A 22,143-nucleotide genomic window follows, 5' to 3' on the forward strand; every position below is an offset into this window, starting at 1 on the left:
GTCCCTACCATACCATATACAACCAGAAAAACTTAACCTATGAATTATTATAGGGGAAAAACATATGTCATATCGCACTTTCATTGGATTTTACGCACTGACGCATTATCAAATTTTAAATGCAAAGTAAATACTGCAAGCAACTTGCATTAAGATATACTAGTGCATGACAGTAAAATGTAATTAAGTTATAAACGTAACTATATATTAATTTTTTTTATAATGATGAAGTTGGAAGTTCAAAATTAAGATGACTAAAAATATTAATTACACCAACTCTATGAGAATAATTGTTGTTTTACACTATGTTATAATCCCTTCTCTATTATCCATTCTATGGAATATTTGAAATAATTTCCTAATGCACGAAAAATGTGTGCTATTCGAACACTTTTGTTTTTTTTTTTTTTTGTTTTCCCCAAAAGTATAGATAACATACAATTAGAAGTAAAATAAAAATAAATAAATACAAGGTCACTGCAATTAGCTCCTTCTCAAGAATAGAGAATACTCTATTCTTCAGTTGTAGCACGGTATATTACTTCTTATTGAATTTGAAATGTTCAAAATTTATGATTTTTGTGGCACTTTTTAAGTGTCATTTAGGAGACTGGCACTAGTATGATACTGGCAGTAGCCACCACACTCATTTTGAGTGCCACAATGATTTAAAGGGCACGTGAAAGCTATGTCACAATTCTTTTAAGCTACACTGAAAACTAGTTGTCATGACGTTTGGGTGCCTTCGTTCATGCTCCGGAATTGGAATTGGACACGGAATGAATTATAAAAAATCATACTATGGTATCATTGAAATCACTAATGCTTGATACAATTTTTAGTGGAATGGGTATCAAAATTATTATTGCATTTTTTCCCTATCTTTTTCTTTGTTGGGTTCAATCATACGGGGCCTTTAGCAACAACCACCAGCTATCATCGGATCACCCCTAATCAAGACCTTAGGCTTTTTTCTTTCTTTCTTTTTTCTTTCCTAATTTCAGTCATAACTTATATGATGAAACAACGTCAACTTTTCTTTTTCCTCATCAATTGATACAATTCAAATTGAGAACTTGTCAATGGCCTGCAAACAGATTTAAGGAAGTTTGAGTGGGGTGACACTAGACTCAAGCCGATGTGGTTTCTTTCTCAAGTTGAAGCTGAATCCCTTGAGATTGCGGCTGTAAATTCTAGTACTGATTCAAACTTAGAGGTGAGTTGTGTAGGAGCTTGTTGTGATGGATGAAATTTGGGAAGGGTCTAGGGTTAGGATTTTAAGGGTGAGGAAGGAGTGATTCTAGTGAGGGGGAAGGTGGAAGTTTTTGAGATGTTGAGTGATGGCAACAAGGAAAATTTTTAGATGTCACAGAGGAGGAGACGAGTGGTAGGAAAATTTAGTGATTGAGGGATGACTGGATAGGAGTGAAGGGATGAGTGAATAAAAGAAATGTTTTATAAAAATTATTTTGGAATCAAATATAGAAATTAACAAAACCCACCAATTCGATTCGCTCAGGAATTGAGAGTTGCTAATTTTTTTGAATTCATTCCAAAATCTTCAATCCCACACCTATTATCCAAGCACTTAAAATAGACACCATTCTAAATCCTGATTCCCGTGCCCTCAAACCCAGCAAGCGCAAGTGTCATTAAATTACTGTTTGGTCGTAGTGGATGGGCGGATGCGGGCCTGGGCCCTGAGTCGCATAGTGTGACTCTGTGCAATGGACTACCGGCAACTGGGAGCAGGGACCCCTAACTTTTGACTATTTTAGTTGTAGACGAACTTTTGACTACCGGCAATTACTGTTTTTGTCACGAACTAGGAGGTGGTGGGGCCCTGAAGTTGCATGAACGATGGAAAGAAGCTGCCTACCGTGCAGTGTCCGATGACAAGCAATTCAATTGGGGGTATCAATGCGTCGGGTTTGGATCCAGATTTGATAAATTTTTTCGGATTTGGATTAAAATTAATTTCGATATCAAGATCCGAATTCGTAACAAAAACGGATCAAATACGGAATATAAGATTTCAACTCGTATCCGATCTAGACTCGAATAATATAATTAATAATTATAAAATATGAATATTTCTAAATGCATTTCTTTTATCAAATTAACAATTTAATAATAACTTTGTAGATTGATTTGTGATTAGTTTTGGATTGGCTATTGCGAATTATTTGTTATTTAGTTTTGTAATATGATTTGTTTAACTTTGGAGATTGGATATTGTGATTGGTTTTGGATTTAATTTTGAAATATTTAAATTTGGATCTTTTCTTTCTCGATAGACTCGGACCCGATAGAACCAGCAGTTCTGGGACTCTAAGATTAAAATCCGTTGGGTATACGGGTTCGATTACGAGTCTATTACATAAAAGCGGGTTTAAATTCAAAATTTGCAATTTCGACCCGAACTCGACCCATTGACACCCTAAATTCAATCACATCAAAATCAATATTTACAATCTTAATGTGTAAATACGTGCAAAAAAAAAAAAAAAAGTCGTGAATTCATTCACTTAGATGTATCGTATATTCTTTTAATTTTCTTTCTATTAAATACATACAAAATTAACTTCCTACTAAAAATACAAAAATAACTTTTAATTTGTATTTACAAAATTCAAAAAGAAAATTATCACTAAATTCAACATTAAAGAGCCTAAATAAAAAGCTATATGACAAGATTAAATCACATAAATTGTCCCTTTTTACAATGTATAACATATAAGGCGAATGTTGGATTGAATTATAAAGTGAAAGAGATTATAAGTAAGAGATCTTGAATCGTTAATTCAAGATTTCCTACTTATATTTAAAAAAAAAAAGGGTCTAACATGCGAATTTCTACAATCGATAATTTTATTTTATTTTTCTTCTTTTGAAGTAGCGCTGTTAAAGAAATATAAGAAATCAAGGAAATCCAGCGTTTTACGTTCAATCCAAATTTCGAAAGGGAAGTCCCAAACCCAAACCCAAGAGGAATGAATCATGAAACTCTTAAAACCCAATGTAAAGGGATGATGGTTGGTAGCTAGTGCGTACGGAACCACGATCGCCTTCCATTTAGTTTACATATATTAAGTCTGAAGCATGTCTACACATTGAGAAATCTGTGAAAAAGTAAAAATAAGTGATTAAGATATATCCAAAAATTAAAAATACATTTTGAAGACCGGAAGCCGCCATCCCAAATACAAACCGGGCGACAGATTGCAACTATGGTAGAAGATATCCAAATAAATGACCTCATAGTTTCGAACGCGCTCTTTTGAAGGGTTAAGTGACGGTGCTAATAGGTAGCTTATGCTACAGCTCGAGCAAAATTGCTCTTCCGAACTTTTGTGATAAGGATCCACTCGGTAGTGCTAAATGCACTGCTGTAAAAATTGGGGCCCTTGCTCCAATAAATAAGTAAAATTTATTATCATTTCGGAAAAGAAAATTAAGATACATCCGCGTGGTGGTGAGTGGTGACTGCACGAAGGGTACTATACATGCGTGCGTACACTCGCCAGGCTTTAAGTTGATTTACGAGGATTGAGGGACCACAGAAGCGCCTTATTAGTAACAAAAGAAATGTATCGGAACTTTTAAGCAAAATACACAATTAAGCTTGGCACCCCACTGCATTCTGCAAGGACTAAAGTGCAAAAAGCTAGGGCGGGGAGACTCACGGGAAGGAATTCCATGGTCTCAACAAGCCAGCACAAAACATTTGCAAAAAAGCACAAGAAAATGTTGGATTAATAATTTGTTTTTCTGCCCATTTTCTCCCACCATCATTTTCCCCCTTGGCGCCTCTTTTTTAAGTGAAGGCTTCAACTTGGCTACTGCCGCATGTTTTGCCTCGGTCAAATTATAGCAAACGAGTAATTACTGTGACAGTTGCCATTCAGTGGTTCTTTATGCGACAAATATTATTGATCTTTAAGTACAAGTTCTTCTAATGCACGATACATACATCGGAAATGAACCTTTTTTTTTATATATTTTTTTCCAAAATATATTAACTTACCCAAAAACCTGCAAATAAATACATAGACAAACAAACAAACATACATACACACATACATGCATATAAACCAAATGAATAATTCATTTCTTAGTGAATAAATATTTTCTGTGCTGACAGTGTATGCATTAACGGGTCTTGATGGATATCAAATATATAAAATTCGGTGTTCAAATTCAAATTGAAATAATGTGGCATGCATTTAGATACATTAACAGGGTAAGAAATATTAAATTTTTTTAAAAATGTATGTTCTCTATAATAAAATCAATATGGAAATTATTTTTGAAAAGCAACACCGTTCATAATATGTATATCCCTCATGCCAGTTATACTCAAATAATGTCTATTTCTAAGGTTTTTTTAAGCTACATTAGTATGAAGTAAATTTAGTAGTTGTTGTCTCGTGGGCCATCTTTTTTACTTTAATCCAAATGCCTAAGTTCTTACAACTTAACAAAAGAAAATTAACTTTAGCTAAACTAATTTATCAACAAAATTTTAGGTAACTTGTCAAATGAATTGAACATTAGCTTCAAAAGTTCTACAAAGTGTAACGTATTTGAAGATTTATTTTGGAAAATGCTTATATATGTCAATTAGATTCATAAAGTTCTGCGAAAATTAATATTTACACATTTTTTCTAAATGAAAATCTCATACTATAATTCCTTAAAATTACATTTCATTGTTGGGATTTACATAAATTTAGATATAATCAATTTGAATAGCTTATTCTTCGTATCAAATGCTTTAAAATTTAGGTATCCTATTCATTAAACAAAAAAACTGGATATCTAACTATTTTAAGCTGTGCGTTTGCAAGTTTCTCACCAATTTGCAAAACAGACTTGTTCCAGAAGATTTTTTCAACTTTTTAAAATCCTTATTCTATTAGGTTATATTGTAAACTTTTTAAGGGTAAAAGTGGTATATGGTTATAATTCATTTAACCAACTCCACTTTCTTCTCCTGGGCGAAAAGTTTTGTTTGACTTGAAAGTAGATTTGCAAATGAATCGAGCCGATCGCAAGCAACTTGAGTCCGAGCTCGACTCGAGTTGGGTGAACATCGAGTTCGAGCTACCCAAGTCGAATTCGAATTCGAATTCAAAAATAATAAATTCGTTAGTTCGCGAGCTAACGAGTTCGATTATATATATTTTGTTTTTTTTTATTTTAATAGTAAAATTACATATATATTTATAATATTTTATTATTTGTTAAAAAAAGTATTATTTTATTTATTTTTTAAAAAATAAAATAATTATTTTTTATTTTTTTAACTCGAACTCGAGCTTGAGATTTTTAGGTTCGTCGAGCTTGAGTTCGAATTCGAGGCTTCGTAAAATTAATTATATTAAAATTCGGTTTGATTGAATTAAAATTCGATTCGATTCGGTTTGTTTGCATCCCTACTTGAAAGGGACTTGATGTCCCTTCTTTTCTGTTCAATTTTTTCCTACCCAAAAGTCTCAAAAGTGAGAAAATTTCAACTTTCCTTAGTTTTCTTTTCCTTTCTCGCCGTCGTGATTTTCAGATTCTCTAATTATTTGCTTGTTCACTTCTGGAGTATTTTTTCCTCAGCCGTCCCGGTGGTAGCGCTTGTCTTTACTGGTAATCAATTGCTGGCTCTCTAAAGCAAAGGTTTCTCATAGATTTGTGGTTATAATCTCTCGTGTAAGCTTTCATATTTGACTATTGACTAACAAAACATACTACTAGCTTCCAAATAAATATGAGCATCTCTCTTTGTTTTCAACCCAACGTGCTTCTCTTTCTGCACAGGAAGCCAATACTGTGGGGAAGGGTCACAGTCATTCACTCTCCTCCAAGCAATCTAAGTTGGGAAAGGAGTTGGAGAGTTACTCTATCTATCTCCACACAACAATCTAAGATGGGAATGGAAATGGAGAGTTATTCAAGTAATACTACTGGTGCAATGGACGAGAAGGAAAAACTCTCAACAACGAGAAGAAAAGGTGGCCTAGTAACCATGCCATTCATCATAGGTAATTCATTCAATCAAGAAACATATAGTTTATTTTCTGATACAATAACTCCTCAAATTCTTACGTTTGAGCTGAACCAATGAATTGAGTTGAAAATTTTTTTTTTTCTCTTTTTGGGTGGGGGTGGTCAGCAAACGAGGCATTTGAGAAGGTGGCAAGTTATGGGGTGTTGCCAAACATGATATTCTACTTGATGAAAGGCTACAACTTGAGTTTTGCAAAGGCAAACTACGTACTCTTCCTCTGGTCCGCTGCTACCAATTTCACACCGACGCTGGGAGCTTTTCTTGCAGATTCATATTTGGGTCGTTTTCTCACCATTAGCCTGGGCTGTATCTTCAGTGTTCTGGTAATAATTTTACTGCTAGTTTATATATCTTCAGCTTCTTCTTCTTGAATCATGTGCTTCATTTCTTTTCCCGATGAAACTTCCTTCTGACAGCTACCAAGTTAAGAGTTTTATTTAGCCCTCTCTGCCTCCCCCGGTCCAAGTCCAACTTAGTTTAGACTTTAAACTTGAGGGGGGGGCATGAATTTGCACGACCTGCGTTTTTCTTCGTCCCTTTTTCCACTTCAATTCTTCAAATAACTAATTTTAGTTCCAGTGTTGGAACACTTTTTTAGGACTGTCAATGGGGCTGGGCCAGCCCGAGCTCGGCTCGTTCGGCCCGACAGAAAGCCCGATGAGCCCGATCATTTAGTGAGCCGGTCTGAGCTTGAGCCTAAAAATTAGGCCCGAATTAAATGTGAGCCGAGCTTGGGCCTTATTAGGCTCATACCCGATATAGGCCCGGCCCTTTAATTACCTATATATATAATATTTATATTTTGATATTATGTATAATTATATATCCAAATATATTTTTGCTAAATACTAAATATATATATAAATTACAAAACACAAAAACACATCTAAAGACTCTTTCATGAGCTTTCTTGAGAGCCAATATTAGTAATGCATAACTAAATCTCTAATTTTTCTTATTGGTTGAGTAACTTTTTGTATTGGCATATTATTGGTTGATTTTTTTTTTTGGTCTACAAACACAAAAATCATCAAGCATATTTGGATTTAAATCACAAGATTATAAAAAAAAGTTTCAACTTTTAAAGATGTATTGGCTTATGATTGCATGTTTTATTACTATTTTTCATGCATTTTAAACAGATTACATATAAATATTGTTGAAAAAATTTTGGTTTATATACTTTTTAAGAACTATTATTTGTTCATGTTTAGTTTTAATATTATAGTCTTGTAAATGTTAAATTAGTTTTACAACTTAATAGTTATAGTAATTATATTAAGAAAATTCAGGAGTAATAAGTGAGCTTGGGCTAAGCCCGATTAAGGCTCACAACCCGAATATTATGTGAGATGAGTATGAGCTTCACATTTACGAACCCGAAACTCATAGCCCGAAGCCCGAAAATGTCTCAAATTAAATGAGCTGAGTTTGAACACATCAAAGCCCGGCTCATTAGGCCCGATTGACAGGCCTACACTTTTTAATCTGTTTTAACTAGCATTTTTCTGGAAGTTCTGTTTACAAAACTTTGCTGCTACTTAGTTCGTTTGAGTTTTATCCCCTCGGAAATCTTCCCAGGCAAGGTACCGGTACCTCAGCAATATGTTCCAAAATTTCGCAATTATTATTGTATCATACTAACTGCAATCATTTGCTCCTTTAAGGGAACAAATAGAAAAAGTAAAAAAGAAAGGGTACTAAGTACCGATTTCAGTTCCCAAGGTGTCGTCGAAGCGGCTTAGATGCCCAGAGAATCCCAACTGCCGAGTATGTCCAAGTGTCCAACCTTTTACTTTTTTTTTTTTTTTTATCGGAGACAATAAATCTAATCTATCCTATATTAAGGGGAAGAGGGCGGGCCTAAGGATACCCAAGAATAAGTCGGAGGGATTGAACCACCACCGGATCAGATGGGTGCACAGCACATCCGCCTGACTTTTTTGGAGACAAGCCACAAAAATGTGGCATTTTTGGTCGGAGGCAAGGTTCTCCCACCTCACCAAGTAGGTGGTAGCCACTGCGACAAAGGCCCAGTGGTTGTGTCCAACCTTTTACCGTAATTGCCGTTTTCCAAAGTTCCAAGCACCAACAAATCCCGGATCAAATCCCATGGCAAAAAAAAAAAAAAAATCCCTTGGCGGTACATGTATATCGGCAGGCCTTTGTTTCGATTGCAGTCTTTTAAAGAAATATTTTTATGTTTTTTGTGTTCATATTTTTCATTCACTTTTTTGTTTCGTATGGATCAAATCGTTACACGATATTTTTTTTAATAAAAATTTTAGAAAATAATAATCCAAACCAAATCAAGTTCACCTTAAACGGCCATTTGCACAAGGCCTCAAAATTACTGCTCTAGTGGCACAACACATAGGAAAGCACTTGGTAATGCAAAAAAAAAAATAAAAAATCATGAATAATTTATTTTGAAAGGAAAAACAAAAGTAAACAAGTTTGATGGAGTACCTGCTGTCATCTCCTTTGGCACTTAAGTTTAGAAGCACAAATCCCTCCCCAAAAAAAAATGTTTGGGAGCATAAAATTTAAATATATGTTATTGGAACATTTTAAACAAAGCTGTTTTGAGATGAGTATAGTTGTTGGAAGTCAAGAGCCATGATGATGTTTACACCTGTTCGTCACTTCACCTAATTATGAAATTGGAGTTCCAGGATGATGTCAAACTAGTTAACAATCTCTCTCTCTCTCTCTCTCTGCAAAAACATCTAATTTTCCAGTTCGTTGTTGTCCCTCAAGAAGCTGCTCATCTGGGGAAACAAATAACGTATGGTAAATATCTTATGCGCATTCGTACACGGCTACAGCTGCACTCCACTCCTGTTGCCACAGCCACATTTCCTTCACCATTCGTCCTTGTATTTTTTCTGCAGGGTATTATGATTTATGAGCTTTTGCTTCCTTTTCGGGCTGTGTCGACTAGGGCCTAGACAATTCTCTAGCGGTAACTGTTATGTATGGTTGATGTCAATCTTAGGTCGCAATCTTTGTACACTCTGAAACAAAATTGTACTTCTGACAAAGTCTTGATGGTTCAAACTTCAAACTGTGAAGTTGTGGCCACTCTCTAACATTAATCATCAATCAATCGAAACAGCTAGATTCGATGGACCAAGTGGGCATCTTTCTTATCTTGTTTAAAGTGAAAATGATAATTAATGGACTAGAAAAGAATAAACTTTCATCAAGCAACATGGCTGTTCGGTAATTGCGGAACAACATGAGTTTTGTCAGGTGTTTGTTTACTAGAACGCCAGCCCTCATGCTCTAGCTGCTTTTCAAAGATGGAACTAATAAACAAAGCGCATGGCTTGAAAATGATGCAGAGAAGATGGAAGGCAATGCTGTCTAATGCATTTCCTTCCATACCTCAATTTATATATATATATATATAAAAGTTACAAATGTCAATTTTTAATTTCAACTATTTTGTCAAGGTGATAGACAAGGCATAAACTTGATAAAATTCTTGAATGATCGCACAATATTCTGGACTTTTGGTTGTCTAAATCTGTTCACAAAATTCATATTGTTTTTCATGGCAATAGGGGATGACTGTGCTCTGGTTAACGGCTATGATTCCAGGAGCAAAGCCTCAATCTTGTAACCTAATTCCGCCATGTAAATCAGCAACAGCAGGACAGTTGGGTTTGTTGATCTCCTCCTTCGGCCTCATGTCGATTGGTGCAGGCGGGATAAGATCAGCTTCCATGGCATTTGGTGCTGATCAACTTGACAACAAAGACAATCCCGATAATGAAAGGGTACAAGAAAGCTATTTTGGCTGGTATTATGCAGCCACTTCAATCTCGGTACTGGTTGCTTTCACGGGCATTGTTTACATTCAGGATAAAATGGGAATGAAAGTGGGCTTTGGAGTTCCAGCAATCCTAATGTTTCTCTCTGCTTTGCTCTTCTTCCTTGCTTCTTCATTTTACATCAAACATAAAGCTACCAAAAGCTTGCTCACGGGTCTCGTGCAAGTGACCGTAGCTGCATACAAGAACAGGAAACTAGCCCTCGCTCCTCTGGACTCGAGTTCGTATCATCATCGAAAGGGCTCAAGAAACACCGGGCCGACTGAGAAACTGATGTAAGATTACTGTCCTACCTGTGGCGTTCTCATCTTTCACATTTTGCCACTGAATCTTCTATGCTGTCCTATCTGTTCGCACACATCACTAAACCCGTATGATAATATGTGTGCCATGATTGACTAGGTTCTTGAATAAAGCATGCGTCCTTAGAAATCCAGAGGATGTTACACCATCAGGAGTTGCTTTGGACCCCTGGAGTCTTTGCACAGTAGAGCAAGTTGAGGAGCTGAAAGCACTCATCAGAGTAATCCCAATATGGTCCACAGGAATCATGATGTCAATAAACACCAGCCAGAGCTCTTTTCCTGTACTTCAGGCTAGCTCCATGAATAGACATGTCACTTCAAACTTCCAAATTCCAGCAGGTTCTTTCGTCATGTTTATGATGATCACTATTTCTGGTTGGCTCGTCCTCTATGATCGTGCAATTCTTCCATTGGCCTCAAAGATCAGAGGAAAACCAGTACGCATTGGTACAAAAGCAAGAATGGGAATTGGATTATTCTTCACTGGGCTCTCGATGGTAATTTCTGGTGTTGTAGAGAGCGTTCGACGAAGAAAAGCAGTCGAGCAAGGGTTCCTCAATGATCCACAAGCATTGGTAGACATGTCTGCCATGTGGCTTGTGCCGCAATATGTTGCGGGAGGCTTCGCAGAGGCTTTTAATGCGATTGGCCAAATAGAATTCTATTATTCTGAGTTTCCCAGAACCATGTCAAGTGTTGCATCGTCTCTATTTGGACTAGGAATGGCTGTGGCAAATGTATTGGCAAGTGCTGTACTAAGCACTGTGGATAGATACACCAAAGGAGAAGGAAAAGAGAGTTGGGTTTCAAGCAATATCAACAAGGGTCGTTATGAGAACTACTACTGGCTTCTTTCTATCTTGAGTTGTGTTAATTTGATTTGCTTCATTTTCTGTAGCTGGGCTTATGGACCTTGTGCTGATGATGTCAAAAAGGAGGATGACATTGAAGGGAATGAATTGGAAGAAATATCACAATTGAGACCGAGGACACCACTAAGGGTGATGCCGGCTTGATTTCGAATGCCTGCTGGAGTTGAGCAGTTTATTGATCAATAACATATAGTAAGCATGTACAGCAAATACTTACACGCCAATTACCAAATATGTATCAGAAAACCCTAGCTCTAAAATTTTCATTTCTTCAACTATTCTTTCTGCATTCGCACATCCCACGTGAATCTCGTGCTTCGGAAAGAACGAAGCTCTAAATTTAATAACCTATGTAAGCAAAAACATAAAAGCATATTATCTCCGAGGCCAGTGGAGAAGAACTAGCAACCAAGACTGATGAACATGGCTGATGAGGTCTCGACGATCACCAGGTATAACGTGGACTTGATGCAGAGAAACCGGGTAACGGTAAGCAGGTTCTATCAACTCAACAACGAAAGCTTAGCAGTCACGGATGGGTCTGACAACATCAATCATATGTCTGTTTCAGCCTTGAACAGAGGAATAACCAAATGTCACCTAAGAGATCCCATCTTCTTTCAGTTTTTTTCCACGGTTTCATGCTAGTAATTCAAATGCTATAGCTATTTTCCGGAAGGTTATTGAAATGATACCTAGATTTGCCTTTTCTTTTTCATCTTTTCTGGACTCGTGAATACAGGCATACAAGATAAATGATGATGTAAATTCCATTTCCTACAAGCCTATTAATCAAGAATCTGAGTGAGCACTTCGGTCTCAGTAAGCCAAATTAATCTGCAAGTCCCATGATTGAAAAGGAACTTCTGAGACTTAACCAATATAACTAGATGATTATGTAGGTTGAGCAGAATAACGTGAGGAGTTTATAAGAATTCAATCACTGAAAACCAAATGTAAATGTAGTAAGCTTTGCAAAGGTTGATGTATGATGCTACCTGAAAGCTTTTTGCAATTGTATTACATTAAAAGGTTACTTGTCCTACAATCGATTGATCAATTTAGATAGAAATGATTCCTTCAATCACTGTAGTGACACTAGGAGAATTTAAAGGCCCTAAATTTGGTACTCACTACATGGGTAGAATCTCCAGCTTTTATTAACTAAAGATAACGTCCAAATAGCTTCTTACTGTTCCTGATGTTCACCTATGCAGCCATTCTTCTGATAAAAGACACCTTGAAACAGCAGGAAGGGCAAAGTGAAATGCAGCAGCTTATTACTGCAATCTACAGTTTCCGTCCTGTTCTTCATTTGCAACCCAAAGAGCTTATTGTACATCAGCAGCTAATTTTCTCTTCAAATCTTTCTTATTCACCTGAAATCAATTAAGAATTTATGAGTTTTTTTTTTAATGGTAAAATCACTACAAAACCAATACTAAATAGTGCAAATGATGAAAGTACTTGATAAGAGAAGGATGCCAAAAGAATTTTCGGTATCATTTGCAAAACTTACTTTTCCCATAGCATTACGAGGTAGTGACTCCCATAGCAACAAACGAGTAGGTAGCTGGACAGTTGAAGTAACATGAGTTAGATAATGTAGATCCTTCATGCCAGTTGATAATTCTTAGAAGCACCACAAACAGATCAAACTCTTGTCAAACAAGAATCATATTTACACTCAAATTGTTATTTTAGATAAGGAAGACAGTAGGTACTACATAAAGCTGCCCAAATAATTAAACCAGTACATAAACCTAATTGTACAGGAAACAGTAACCCTGAAATGTGGCGTGCTTTCTGAGTTACTCTGTTTAGATGGCAACTAAAACTCATACATAGACTGTATATAAAGTTAATTTTACAGATCAAACCTTGTATGGAGCAAGTTTCTCTTTAGCCCAAGTTGACAATTCCTCTAAGCTAAGGGCAGGCTTAAGCTCTTCCTCCCTTTTTCTTTTGACTTCTGCATCAGGTACAACAATTGCACACACAGCCTCTCCATAGTCTCTGTCCGGTAAGCCCAATATGCAGCATTCTGAGATAACCGGGTGCTGCACATAAGAAATTTAATGGAAATAAAAATGTGCAATTATGAAAAGAGGAGCATAATTAGGTAAGATGAGCAGAAACCTCCAAAAGAACTGCTTCGATTTCCAATGCAGATAACTTATATCCACCAGCCTTCATTATATCAGCATTTGTACCTGTAAGAAAATTTTCAGCGTGAAAAGCCATTTCAACAACAGACAATACATGAGACCCTCTTTAGTAAAAGGTATCCACAAACTTCGTATAATACAGGATCAATGCAGACAACCAAATCTAGACATTAAACAGGAAAAGTTTTTAGAGGCAAACCACATATGTCATGCGGTTTATCTTCTGCTAGAGAGAGAGAGAATTCAAAAGCATTATTTTGCCCTCATCACGCCTTCCATAGGTAAACAAAACCATTACCAAAAAAAAAAGGGTGAAAAAGGTACAGCTTTAACGGGCTTTTTTATAGTAGCTGTTTATCTAGTGGATGATAAATGTAGATATCAGTGCTGACTCTACAAATGGTATTCCCAACAAACCAAGAAACAGTTCAATGGTCACCAACATATACTCACGTCCCAAAATGATGTAATATCCATCTTCATCCACTCTAACAGCATCTCCAGTCTTGAAAAACCCCCCATCAATAAAAGATTCCTCAGTCACCTAAGGAGTCATTAAAAGGAATGGCTTAAGGGAATGAGATATGGTAGGAGACAAGATTTACTTCAACCACATCAAAAGAGAATAGTATAGATCATAAGCAAAATTACCGTAGGAAGTTTCCAGTATCCCTTGAACAGTGAAGGGCTCTTAACGCAGAGTTCACCCACCCCTGATTTGTCATCATCATTCCCATCTTCAGCGAGAATCTTGACCTACAACAAAGCTTGAAATCAGTAAACTTATAACCATCAAGTAACACACTGGATATGATGCAGATGTATATTCATATTCAGAGGATAACATTTGCCAAATTCAGAAACCCAAAATCTGTCAGCTTAAAATCTGGGAAATGTAGTCAAGATTTTCAACATTAAATTTAACAGCTGAGAAATCTCACTAACCTGCACACCTGGCAATGGTTTTCCAACAGTACCACCTTTCCTTACGCCTCTTAGGGGATTAGAAATAGCCATGACAAACTAGCAATATCAAGCCATCAGTATGAGCATAGAGAATTTCTTCAGAAACCAAATTCAGCAGTCCATTCATGAAGCAGAAAACCTGTTGACGACAGGTTAATTACTTACCTCAGTCATGCCATATCTTTCGAGTAGGCGATGTCCAGTAATGGCTTCCCACTGCTGCATGATAGGAAGAGGAAGTGCAGAGGAGCCACACATCTAGAGGTACAAAATTACATACTTTTTAATCATTTTGAAGATGAAAAGAATCAACAGCAAATTGAATATCATAAAATCATTATACAAGTTTACAGTTTCAAGAATTCTACTCATTACAGCAAACAGAGTCCAACTTCACAAGGTTTTAAACAAATAAAGGAAACAAGATTACCATTAGACGAAGCTGGCCAGCCGCTAAAGCAGAGATGGCTTGTAACTCAGGATCCATAGCTTCATACCCTTGTATTAATCGTGTATACATAGTTGGAACCTGCATCATGCAAAGGGAAAACATAAACTACACCATTAAAATGACAAAAGCTCTCTGGAAATTACAGGTATACTGAATGACTTCAAACAGGTATAATTATTGTTGCCTCATTAGGAACCATCCTCAGAATATAAGTAAATAGCATGGTTATTTATAATCTATGATGGTTATTTACAACCACCTTGAGACATAGAATTATGACATTACATAAGCGGGATATTTCTCACTTACTCCTGTAAATACAGTTATAGCATCATCCACTTTTGTCTCTTTTCTTGGATATGATTCCCGCCATCTCTGCCAAATTCCCCTAATGCTAAATTTTGGCATGAACTCCACCTTTTAAAAAAAAAAAAGAGAGATAAGCAATATCACAAGTGCTGCAACAAGACATTGATTCTTTGGCAGGAAAGTTATAGCATAAATTTGCAGTATAATTTCTGTTACAACTTTGAACATGTGGAAATATATAAGAACTTACCACAGAACCAGCATATAGAGGAGCAAGCAAAGCATTGAAAAGGCCGTGCACATGTTGGTAAAAGTTAAGGCTAGACATATAACCAACATTTCATCAAAATTATACAGCATATCAACCCAGCAAATAGGAGAAGAGATGGGAAAAGCCAAATTTTTTGACAGCCACAAGCCATATGTGTTCAACAGGAATATATATTGTAGACAAGGATATGATGTAGCGGTAAACAGTGTAAAAATTGATCACTAGGTGAGTACTCCCAAGCATTTGCCAACATTTGAACCTGAAATTAAGCAAATCATCGTAATGATTATTTCAAGGTGAAACAGAAGTGCAATGAAAAGGAAATACGCTTCAGTCAAAACCTAACACTTCCAACTTCCAAAAGGTACACTTTAGAAAGAAAGATTTGACAGCAAGCATTTTGCATTATGCAAGTAAAATTGACAACATATTGCTCTGCCTTGTACGTGAAAGAAGAGCTTTACATGGCAATCAATTTTTGTTGTCTTATTATAACGCATATTCACCATACAAGCACATCTTGCCCTGCCAAAAGTCTGACATTTTCCAGATTAAGGAAAGGTCTAGAGTAATTGGAAAAACTAAATGAACATTTTCCCACTTCATTTTGTTTTAGACCAAGTACACACAATATAAATGACAGGCAAGTAATAAAAATACCTGAGCCAAGATGCTTCTGTGTGTATGAACAACTCCTTTTGGTTTACCTGTTGTGCCACTAGTGTACAGTATTAATGCCGGTTTCTCATCTACATTTGGACATGAAAGTCAGCAGAGAGAATACTTTAATTTGAGCATTTAAACTTGTCGTAAACATACACAAAACTAAAGGCAAACACCTTCGATCGCACTAAAGTTTTCTATTCCCTGTACCCGCTCAATAACATTCAGCTCTCCGTTATGTGACTGATCAAGCTCAGTTGATGTGCCAATAACAGGAGGAAGAAGAGAAAAGTGAGCTGCAGTTTTAGCTGCAACATCTTTCAAGAGTTCCTGATGATCTTCAGTACTCAAAATCATGGAGATGTCCTAAGAATCACATTCACACACGGATTTTACTGTATAGTCGAAGCAAATGATTATCACACTAAAACATACTTTTAAATTTCTTCAATTCTAGTAAAATCGCAAGTTTGTGTAGGTCAATACAATAATTTGGCAAATGCTACATTTTTACTTAAAAAAGTTTTTGCACATACTATATATGCTAATAGCCAACAAATCATTAGTAGAACTAGAAAAAGCTACAATAATGAAGATCAAATAATTGCCAGATATGCTTCAAAATGTAGTCGAATAGAGGGAAGCAAAGTCCAAAACTTACGCTAGGTACATTAATCACTTTAAATGAAACACTTCACTCTTAGATAACAAACCTGACTGTAAAATTAGAAAGAAAATAAAATCTTTCTTTGACTTCATGAAATATATCAAAGGTTTTTTTTTTTAATGAAAAAAGTCAGAAGAATCTCAAATCAACTAGAAAAATATACGTGAGAACTAGATGGTTCAGTGGAGCTAACAGAATCATTCATAACATGCAGTAGCTCAGCCTCTGGATAGCTAAGTGCAAGAGGAACCGCAACACCTCCACTGAGCCAAGTTCCAAGTATGCCAGCAACAAACTCGGCACAAGGTTTAGCTACAATGCCTATTCTAATTCCACCAAGATGCTTATTTCCTTTGAGATCCACAGCCTGTCAAAATCCAATTATTTGTGCCACGATCAGATTCTAAAACTAGAATGCCTCAGATCAAACAAATATGAATTGAGGTAAAGGTATTGCTTTGACACAGTACAAGTATGAATCATTGGAATATTCCATTTTTCCAACTTGCTAAGCAATCATGACGAAATTGAGGAAACTTAGAGAGCACCGATACACTAGTTATCCAGAATCACACATAAACTGAAAGCCATAAGATCAGTTCAATTTTTCAACTCACAGTTTTCAGACCACCATTGCATAACAGAGTAGAAATCCTCCAAGCAGATGATATGAGTTGATGGTAACTATAGCTTTTCTGTTCAGATCTTACGGCAATGCTCTGCCCTGTTTGAGACCCTTTGCTTGCAACTGCTTTGACCAGCTCCATCAGTAAATTACTCCTTGATGCTGCATTTTTAAAAGGAAACAACCATGATCTATGTAGGCAAATTACACGATATAGAATATCCTCCATCCTGTTAGCTCCAATAATTGAATTGCTAAAGCAGAAAAGCTCAAAGCACATTACCGTATCCAGGCAGTTTCAGATAGACCATTGTCAAGAAATACCAATACCATCAAAGAGGAAAAAAATTACTTTCTCCTACTTAAGCAAAACTAGTTCAAAGCCCCCAAAAATTTCAAAATTTGGCTTACCAATGCCAGAACTTACGTATTCCATAAGTTCCTTACCGCTCCTCCTTTGGCTTGATAATCAAATATTCCTTCTTCAATTCCTAACCGTCCCATTCCCCTTTCCTGTTTCTCCTTCCACACCTCCCCTTTTTGATATACAACTGATATTGTAACAGGATAACAAAAGCAGAGTCGAATATACCCCATTTACACGTACTTACAAACATATGATATACAATACGAAGGTCATAAGTTAATAAGTCAAACGAAAGGCTATTAGATTTTGAAAAGGGCTCTTACCGGAGGAAAGAAACCGAACTTGGAAAGTGGGATTGGTGGGATTTACGCGAAAAACTTGAAGAAGAGGCAGAGGACATGAAATTCTGGTCTTGACAAAAGAAGAAGATGAATTTTTTTGAAGAGTACTGAGACTAATAAGTAGCTGGAGCTGGTTGTTGAAGGCTGGCTTGGGATTAAATGAAGTCATACTTAGGTGGGAACAGTAATTACGGCAATTACCGCTCAATTTATTTATTGCCACTCTCACCATATCATCACCGCTCACTCATTCAAACTAATCGCGCCACAGGTTCAGATGAACAACCTGCTGAAATTTTGGTTCACATTTCTTGAAGAACTGTTCATACTGCTTCTAGTTGATATTGTAGATTACAACACATCAGTAATATTTTGGGGAGGTTTGGTTAGAAGCTTTGATGGATATGCTGGTTGAGACTTTGAGAAGAGACAATAAACGAATTGCATAAATGTCGTAAAACATAGGCGGGCTTTTTGTCCGGGTCCGAAGTTTTGTCCAGTTTTTCCATTTGTGCAATTGATTAACAAAAATGGGAGTGTAAACAAAATAGAATTTTGATGTAAATTTAAATTTTGAACAAAATAGAATTTTGATGTAAATTTAAATTTTGTCCAATCATATATAATTAACAAGTATTTAACCTGTGCATTAGCATGATTTTTTGTATTATTATTAGTTGCGATTTTATGGAAGCATAAATAATTTAAAAAAATAAAATAATATTCTTACATACACATGAATATTTAAGTGTTTAGATAACATAATAATCTTTGAAAACTTTTATTCATACGTTTATATGAATAAAATATTATTCATAAGATATGCAAGGAATACGCAAAGGTTAATAGATATTTCTTAATTAGTTATTAAATTTTTGTATGATTAAAAACCTAAAAATATATCTATGTTTAATTAACTACCAGATATGCAAAAATATATTTTCTCCATAAACAAATATTAAGTTTCTAACAACATTAATTAAGTAACAAGTAAAATAACACTAAATAAAGCTAATAAATATGGAAAAAATAGAAAGTGTATTTATAAATAAAAATATAGTTTGATAGAATAGAAAGAAAAATAAAAACAAAAAATAATTCAAATTTATCAAAATGGACCAAGTTGTTAGGAGAGAGAGGGAGATTGTGAGAAATTTTGATTGGAGAAGAGTTGGATGTGAATATGGATAAAACCCAAATATCTAAATGACCCACCAATTCTCTTCATTTAGCATACTGCTTGGGAAAGAGAAAATGAATAATTAAATTAACAACTTTCTTTTGGATATATAGATTCATTATTACATCAGAATTCTACAAATTTACGTCAAAATTGTAAAAAATTACAATAATTGAGCTGAACAGGATTGCTAAATTTGTTAACTTAAAGCAAAAATCAGAATTGCTAAAATTGACAATTTATAAATGCTGATAAAAGGCCTTCGAGGCCTCTATTTCTGTTGTATATTTGGCATCCCATAAAGAGGTTCTTTTTAGTTTTTTTTTTTTTCCAGAGACTCCTACGTTAAAAGGAAGGAGCGGACCTAAGAAAGTCCAGAATAATTAGGAAGGAACTGAATCACCATCGGACTAAATGGATGCACCACGCACTCACTTGAATTTTTTGATCAAAATCACTTTTTAATGTGGTAATTGATGGGAGTTTAGGATTCGTTTAATGTTTTGGTAGTGACCACCCGCCTGAGGTTCATGTGAAGGCGAATTGTATATGGGTCGTACCTAACTCGTTACTACTATTACAAGGCGCGGAAGTTTTGTAATTTTGTTGTACGTGTGGCGCGGATGACGCGATTTATAAGGGCTTAAAAGTTAACGCCTTCTGATATTAAAGCGTGGTGCTAGAAGTGAAGGTGGGTACCTTCCGGTTGACGACTTGGTTTGGTGGAAGAATCGTGCTGCCCTGTGGAAAATGTTCAAGGAGTCTCTGTTCATCCATTAGAGTTAGAATTGGTTGAGAACCTTCTAATGCTTCAGTTTGGCTTTTTAGAGTTCAATGAAAGACGAGAAATGTCTTAGCCAGCAAGGTTTCAAATCAACTCGAAACGAGCTTTAAAGGGACGCTAATCACTTAATCTATAGTTTCTGACAAACAACACAAACGTTTGCTGCAAAAAGATTTGCACCTTTCACGCGTAGACCGACCTTATTCTGTTTACAGTTCACACACGCACACAACTCGTAGACTTTCTTATGGAAGAGAATTCAGAGTCAACAATGTATCAAACAATGAAATCTGACAATCTTTACTTGGACATGGACTGAACAGAGGGAGGATTTGTTGCATGTGGATATCCATACTGCATTCCTTGTTGTCGAGCGAGGATTCCATTCCAGCCTGCAAAGCAATTTCCCAGGTTGTTACCACCACGATATTAGAGTTGCTAAATGAACTAAAGAGTTTGGTAGAGTTGTGACTAGTGTCAATGCTATGCTGAGTTTACCAATGCTCAGAATATATTCTCATAAATCGAAAGTAGAAGTACCTAAAGCAGGATCAAGATCCCTGTTCCTGAGCTCTCGAAATTCCTGACAAAGTGAACAACAGGAACAGAAGATGTGAGAAAATACATCTTGATAAGGTGCTTCAACTAGACCATATCTGGTTCTCAGTTTTGTTCTATATTTGGACCCCATGATCCATTGAGAGCAGAGAGCAGGCATCATCAAGAGGTAAATGAAAGTGCCCACAGGACTAGCTGCAACCATCAATCAAACATGAATCAGCTTGAGCTTAGTTTGCCGAAATTTTAAAGACTCGGTCAAATCAGAACCCAAGAACAGAGGCCATACTCAGTTCTCCGGCATCTAGGACTTCTGCTATCTGACCAAATGTCACGCAGGGGCAGCATGCAGTCATAACGGCTGCCAAATAATATCAGATCATTTTTAAAGTGAGGAAGGAGAAATATGTAAAGATCAGATCTAGAGTTGATCATCAATCATCAAAGAAGCAGCAGGCAGAGAAATCACGAATTACAAATTTATGATAGTGTTTCTGACTGTTAGTCATCAACGATCTTGTCAGTAAAATAATCATGGTTATTGACTACCATACAACAACCAGCTTCAAATTTCGGAACCGTCCACCAAGAAATATTTGTCCAAAAACCACAATTCATGCAATCTTCATCCTAATTGAACTTCTTTCTGTGCATATTGCAGTTTGTTAAGAAATTGAAATTCCCGTGGTGAAATACCTTTCCAGAGCGATTCAAAGGACTTTATTTCGCATGTTCCCATAAGGCTTGGTTTCTAACAGGCCACAACCCCATCCCCAACCAGCGCTTGCCCTCTGCATCGTTACCTTCCAATTCTTTACCGCCAATATATACATACATACATATATATATATATATATAATTCATTCATTCCATTATAAACACGAAGTCCAAATGTCTTGAGCTGCTGGACAATGATATATCTGGTTTTGAGATTGACTCTGATCTGGTTTATCTTCAGTTACTAAGAACAAATGGAGAGAATAAACAAGAAAGAGCGTTTACCATTTGTTTTGTCTTCATGGCAGTCGAACAAGCCCGTACTCCATGGGCTTCCTACGAAAGGAGGCGGTGCAAGCGACACTCCTCCTGCTTGTGCTACCGGAGGAAATGAGACCACTGCTTCTCCTCCCTGTTTTGGATCAGTTTCTATTGCCACATCTGTGGCTTCCACTTTTCCCATTTGGTCGCCTAAATTCTGCTCACTATGAAACGAGAAATATACTGAAACTTTTCCCATTTGCCAAATGCTTTCACATATTTATCATACGCTCTTTAGTAGTATGTGCCAAATGCCAATGCCTATCTTCTTGACTTTTTTTTATTTTTATTTTTTCATTTTTTGGATGGCGGCCTTCTTCATTCGGATTCCGAACAAGTCGTCGAAAACCCCTTTTTTGTTTTCTTTTGGGAAATTTACAGATTTGTAAAAGTCAAAATGTGATGTACAATAATATCTTTCACGATGGATAGATTATAGAATATGGAGCTAGAAAGTGATCGGCAGCCGAAAAATATGGATACAATTTCTGACTGGAAGTTCAGTCCAAGTTTCCTGTCAAATCAAGCCAGTTGTACCAGCGACAAAGCGAATAAAACTCGAAATTTCCCCGTTTTCTAGAAGCTGGGTTTATGGCGGGCATTGCCGTCTTAATTATTAAGCCAAAAATTACCATGCCCGACGTTCCAATAGAATTATTTTTCTTCGTCAGATACAGG

General features: G+C 36.2%; 3 protein-coding genes across 7 annotated transcripts; 1 reads left to right on the forward strand and 2 right to left on the reverse strand.

Moving 5' to 3' along the window:
- Positions 1 to 5,793: 5,793 nt before the first annotated feature.
- Positions 5,794 to 11,352, forward strand: LOC113742614 (protein NRT1/ PTR FAMILY 1.2-like). Its single transcript, XM_072045389.1, has 4 exons — positions 5,794 to 6,035; positions 6,167 to 6,384; positions 9,631 to 10,175; positions 10,303 to 11,352. The coding sequence occupies exons 1-4, from the start codon at positions 5,921 to 5,923 to the stop codon at positions 11,219 to 11,221; spliced, it is 1,797 nt and encodes a 598-aa protein (XP_071901490.1). The 5' UTR covers positions 5,794 to 5,920; the 3' UTR covers positions 11,222 to 11,352.
- A 712-nt stretch (positions 11,353 to 12,064) lies between these two features.
- On the reverse strand, positions 12,065 to 18,341 carry LOC140004591 (probable CoA ligase CCL8). 5 transcript variants are annotated; one of them, XM_072045388.1, is made up of 18 exons: positions 17,888 to 18,338; positions 17,625 to 17,748; positions 17,190 to 17,359; positions 16,736 to 16,939; positions 16,082 to 16,271; positions 15,903 to 15,991; positions 15,430 to 15,501; positions 15,222 to 15,272; positions 14,972 to 15,079; positions 14,642 to 14,740; positions 14,377 to 14,469; positions 14,191 to 14,268; positions 13,897 to 14,001; positions 13,699 to 13,789; positions 13,217 to 13,290; positions 12,958 to 13,137; positions 12,597 to 12,650; positions 12,065 to 12,456 (listed from the first exon to the last, which is right to left on the reverse strand). In XM_072045388.1, exons 3-18 carry the CDS (start codon positions 17,337 to 17,339, stop codon positions 12,409 to 12,411), a joined length of 1,686 nt encoding a protein of 561 aa, XP_071901489.1. In that variant the 5' UTR covers positions 17,340 to 17,359; positions 17,625 to 17,748; positions 17,888 to 18,338; the 3' UTR covers positions 12,065 to 12,408. The 5 variants fall into 5 exon arrangements, 4 of the variants coding, with proteins under 4 accessions (XP_071901489.1, XP_071901486.1, XP_071901487.1 ...); XR_011812889.1 differs by lacking the exon at positions 17,625 to 17,748 and having other exon boundaries at positions 12,958 to 13,121; positions 17,888 to 18,341; XM_072045385.1 differs by lacking the exon at positions 17,625 to 17,748.
- Positions 18,342 to 19,951: 1,610 nt separating this feature from the next.
- Positions 19,952 to 21,755, reverse strand: LOC140005113 (protein PLANT CADMIUM RESISTANCE 8-like). The gene is made up of 4 exons (XM_072045395.1): positions 21,430 to 21,755; positions 20,717 to 20,788; positions 20,410 to 20,622; positions 19,952 to 20,261 (listed from the first exon to the last, which is right to left on the reverse strand). Exons 1-4 carry the CDS (start codon positions 21,662 to 21,664, stop codon positions 20,170 to 20,172), a joined length of 612 nt encoding a protein of 203 aa, XP_071901496.1. The 5' UTR covers positions 21,665 to 21,755; the 3' UTR covers positions 19,952 to 20,169.
- Positions 21,756 to 22,143: the final 388 nt, after the last annotated feature.

This window comes from Coffea arabica, chromosome 4c, assembly GCF_036785885.1.
Source record: "Coffea arabica cultivar ET-39 chromosome 4c, Coffea Arabica ET-39 HiFi, whole genome shotgun sequence".
NCBI lineage: Eukaryota > Viridiplantae > Streptophyta > Magnoliopsida > Gentianales > Rubiaceae > Coffea > Coffea arabica.

Bases quoted from the DNA above. Each gene is read 5' to 3' on its own strand.
- LOC113742614 (XM_072045389.1), top strand. From the start codon at position 5,921: ATGGGAATGGAAATGGAGAGTTATTCAAGTAATACTACTGGTGCAATG. The intron at 6,036-6,166 runs GTAATTCATTCA...GGGGGTGGTCAG, and splicing joins AACCATGCCATTCATCATAG to CAAACGAGGCATTTGAGAAG. The intron at 10,176-10,302 runs GTAAGATTACTG...ATGATTGACTAG, and splicing joins GGGCCGACTGAGAAACTGAT to GTTCTTGAATAAAGCATGCG.
- LOC140005113 (XM_072045395.1), bottom strand. From the start codon at position 21,664: ATGGGAAAAGTTTCAGTATATTTCTCGTTTCATAGTGAGCAGAATTTA. The intron at 20,789-21,429 runs GTAAACGCTCTT...ATTATTTGGCAG, and splicing joins CCATGAAGACAAAACAAATG to CCGTTATGACTGCATGCTGC. The intron at 20,623-20,716 runs GTATGGCCTCTG...TGATGGTTGCAG, and splicing joins CCTAGATGCCGGAGAACTGA to CTAGTCCTGTGGGCACTTTC.
- LOC140004591 (XM_072045385.1), bottom strand. From the start codon at position 18,137: ATGGTGAGAGTGGCAATAAATAAATTGAGCGGTAATTGCCGTAATTAC. The intron at 14,269-14,376 runs GTAAGTAATTAA...TGATATTGCTAG, and splicing joins AAAGATATGGCATGACTGAG to TTTGTCATGGCTATTTCTAA. The intron at 12,651-12,957 runs GTTTGATCTGTA...TCAACTGTCCAG, and splicing joins AGAAACTTGCTCCATACAAG to CTACCTACTCGTTTGTTGCT.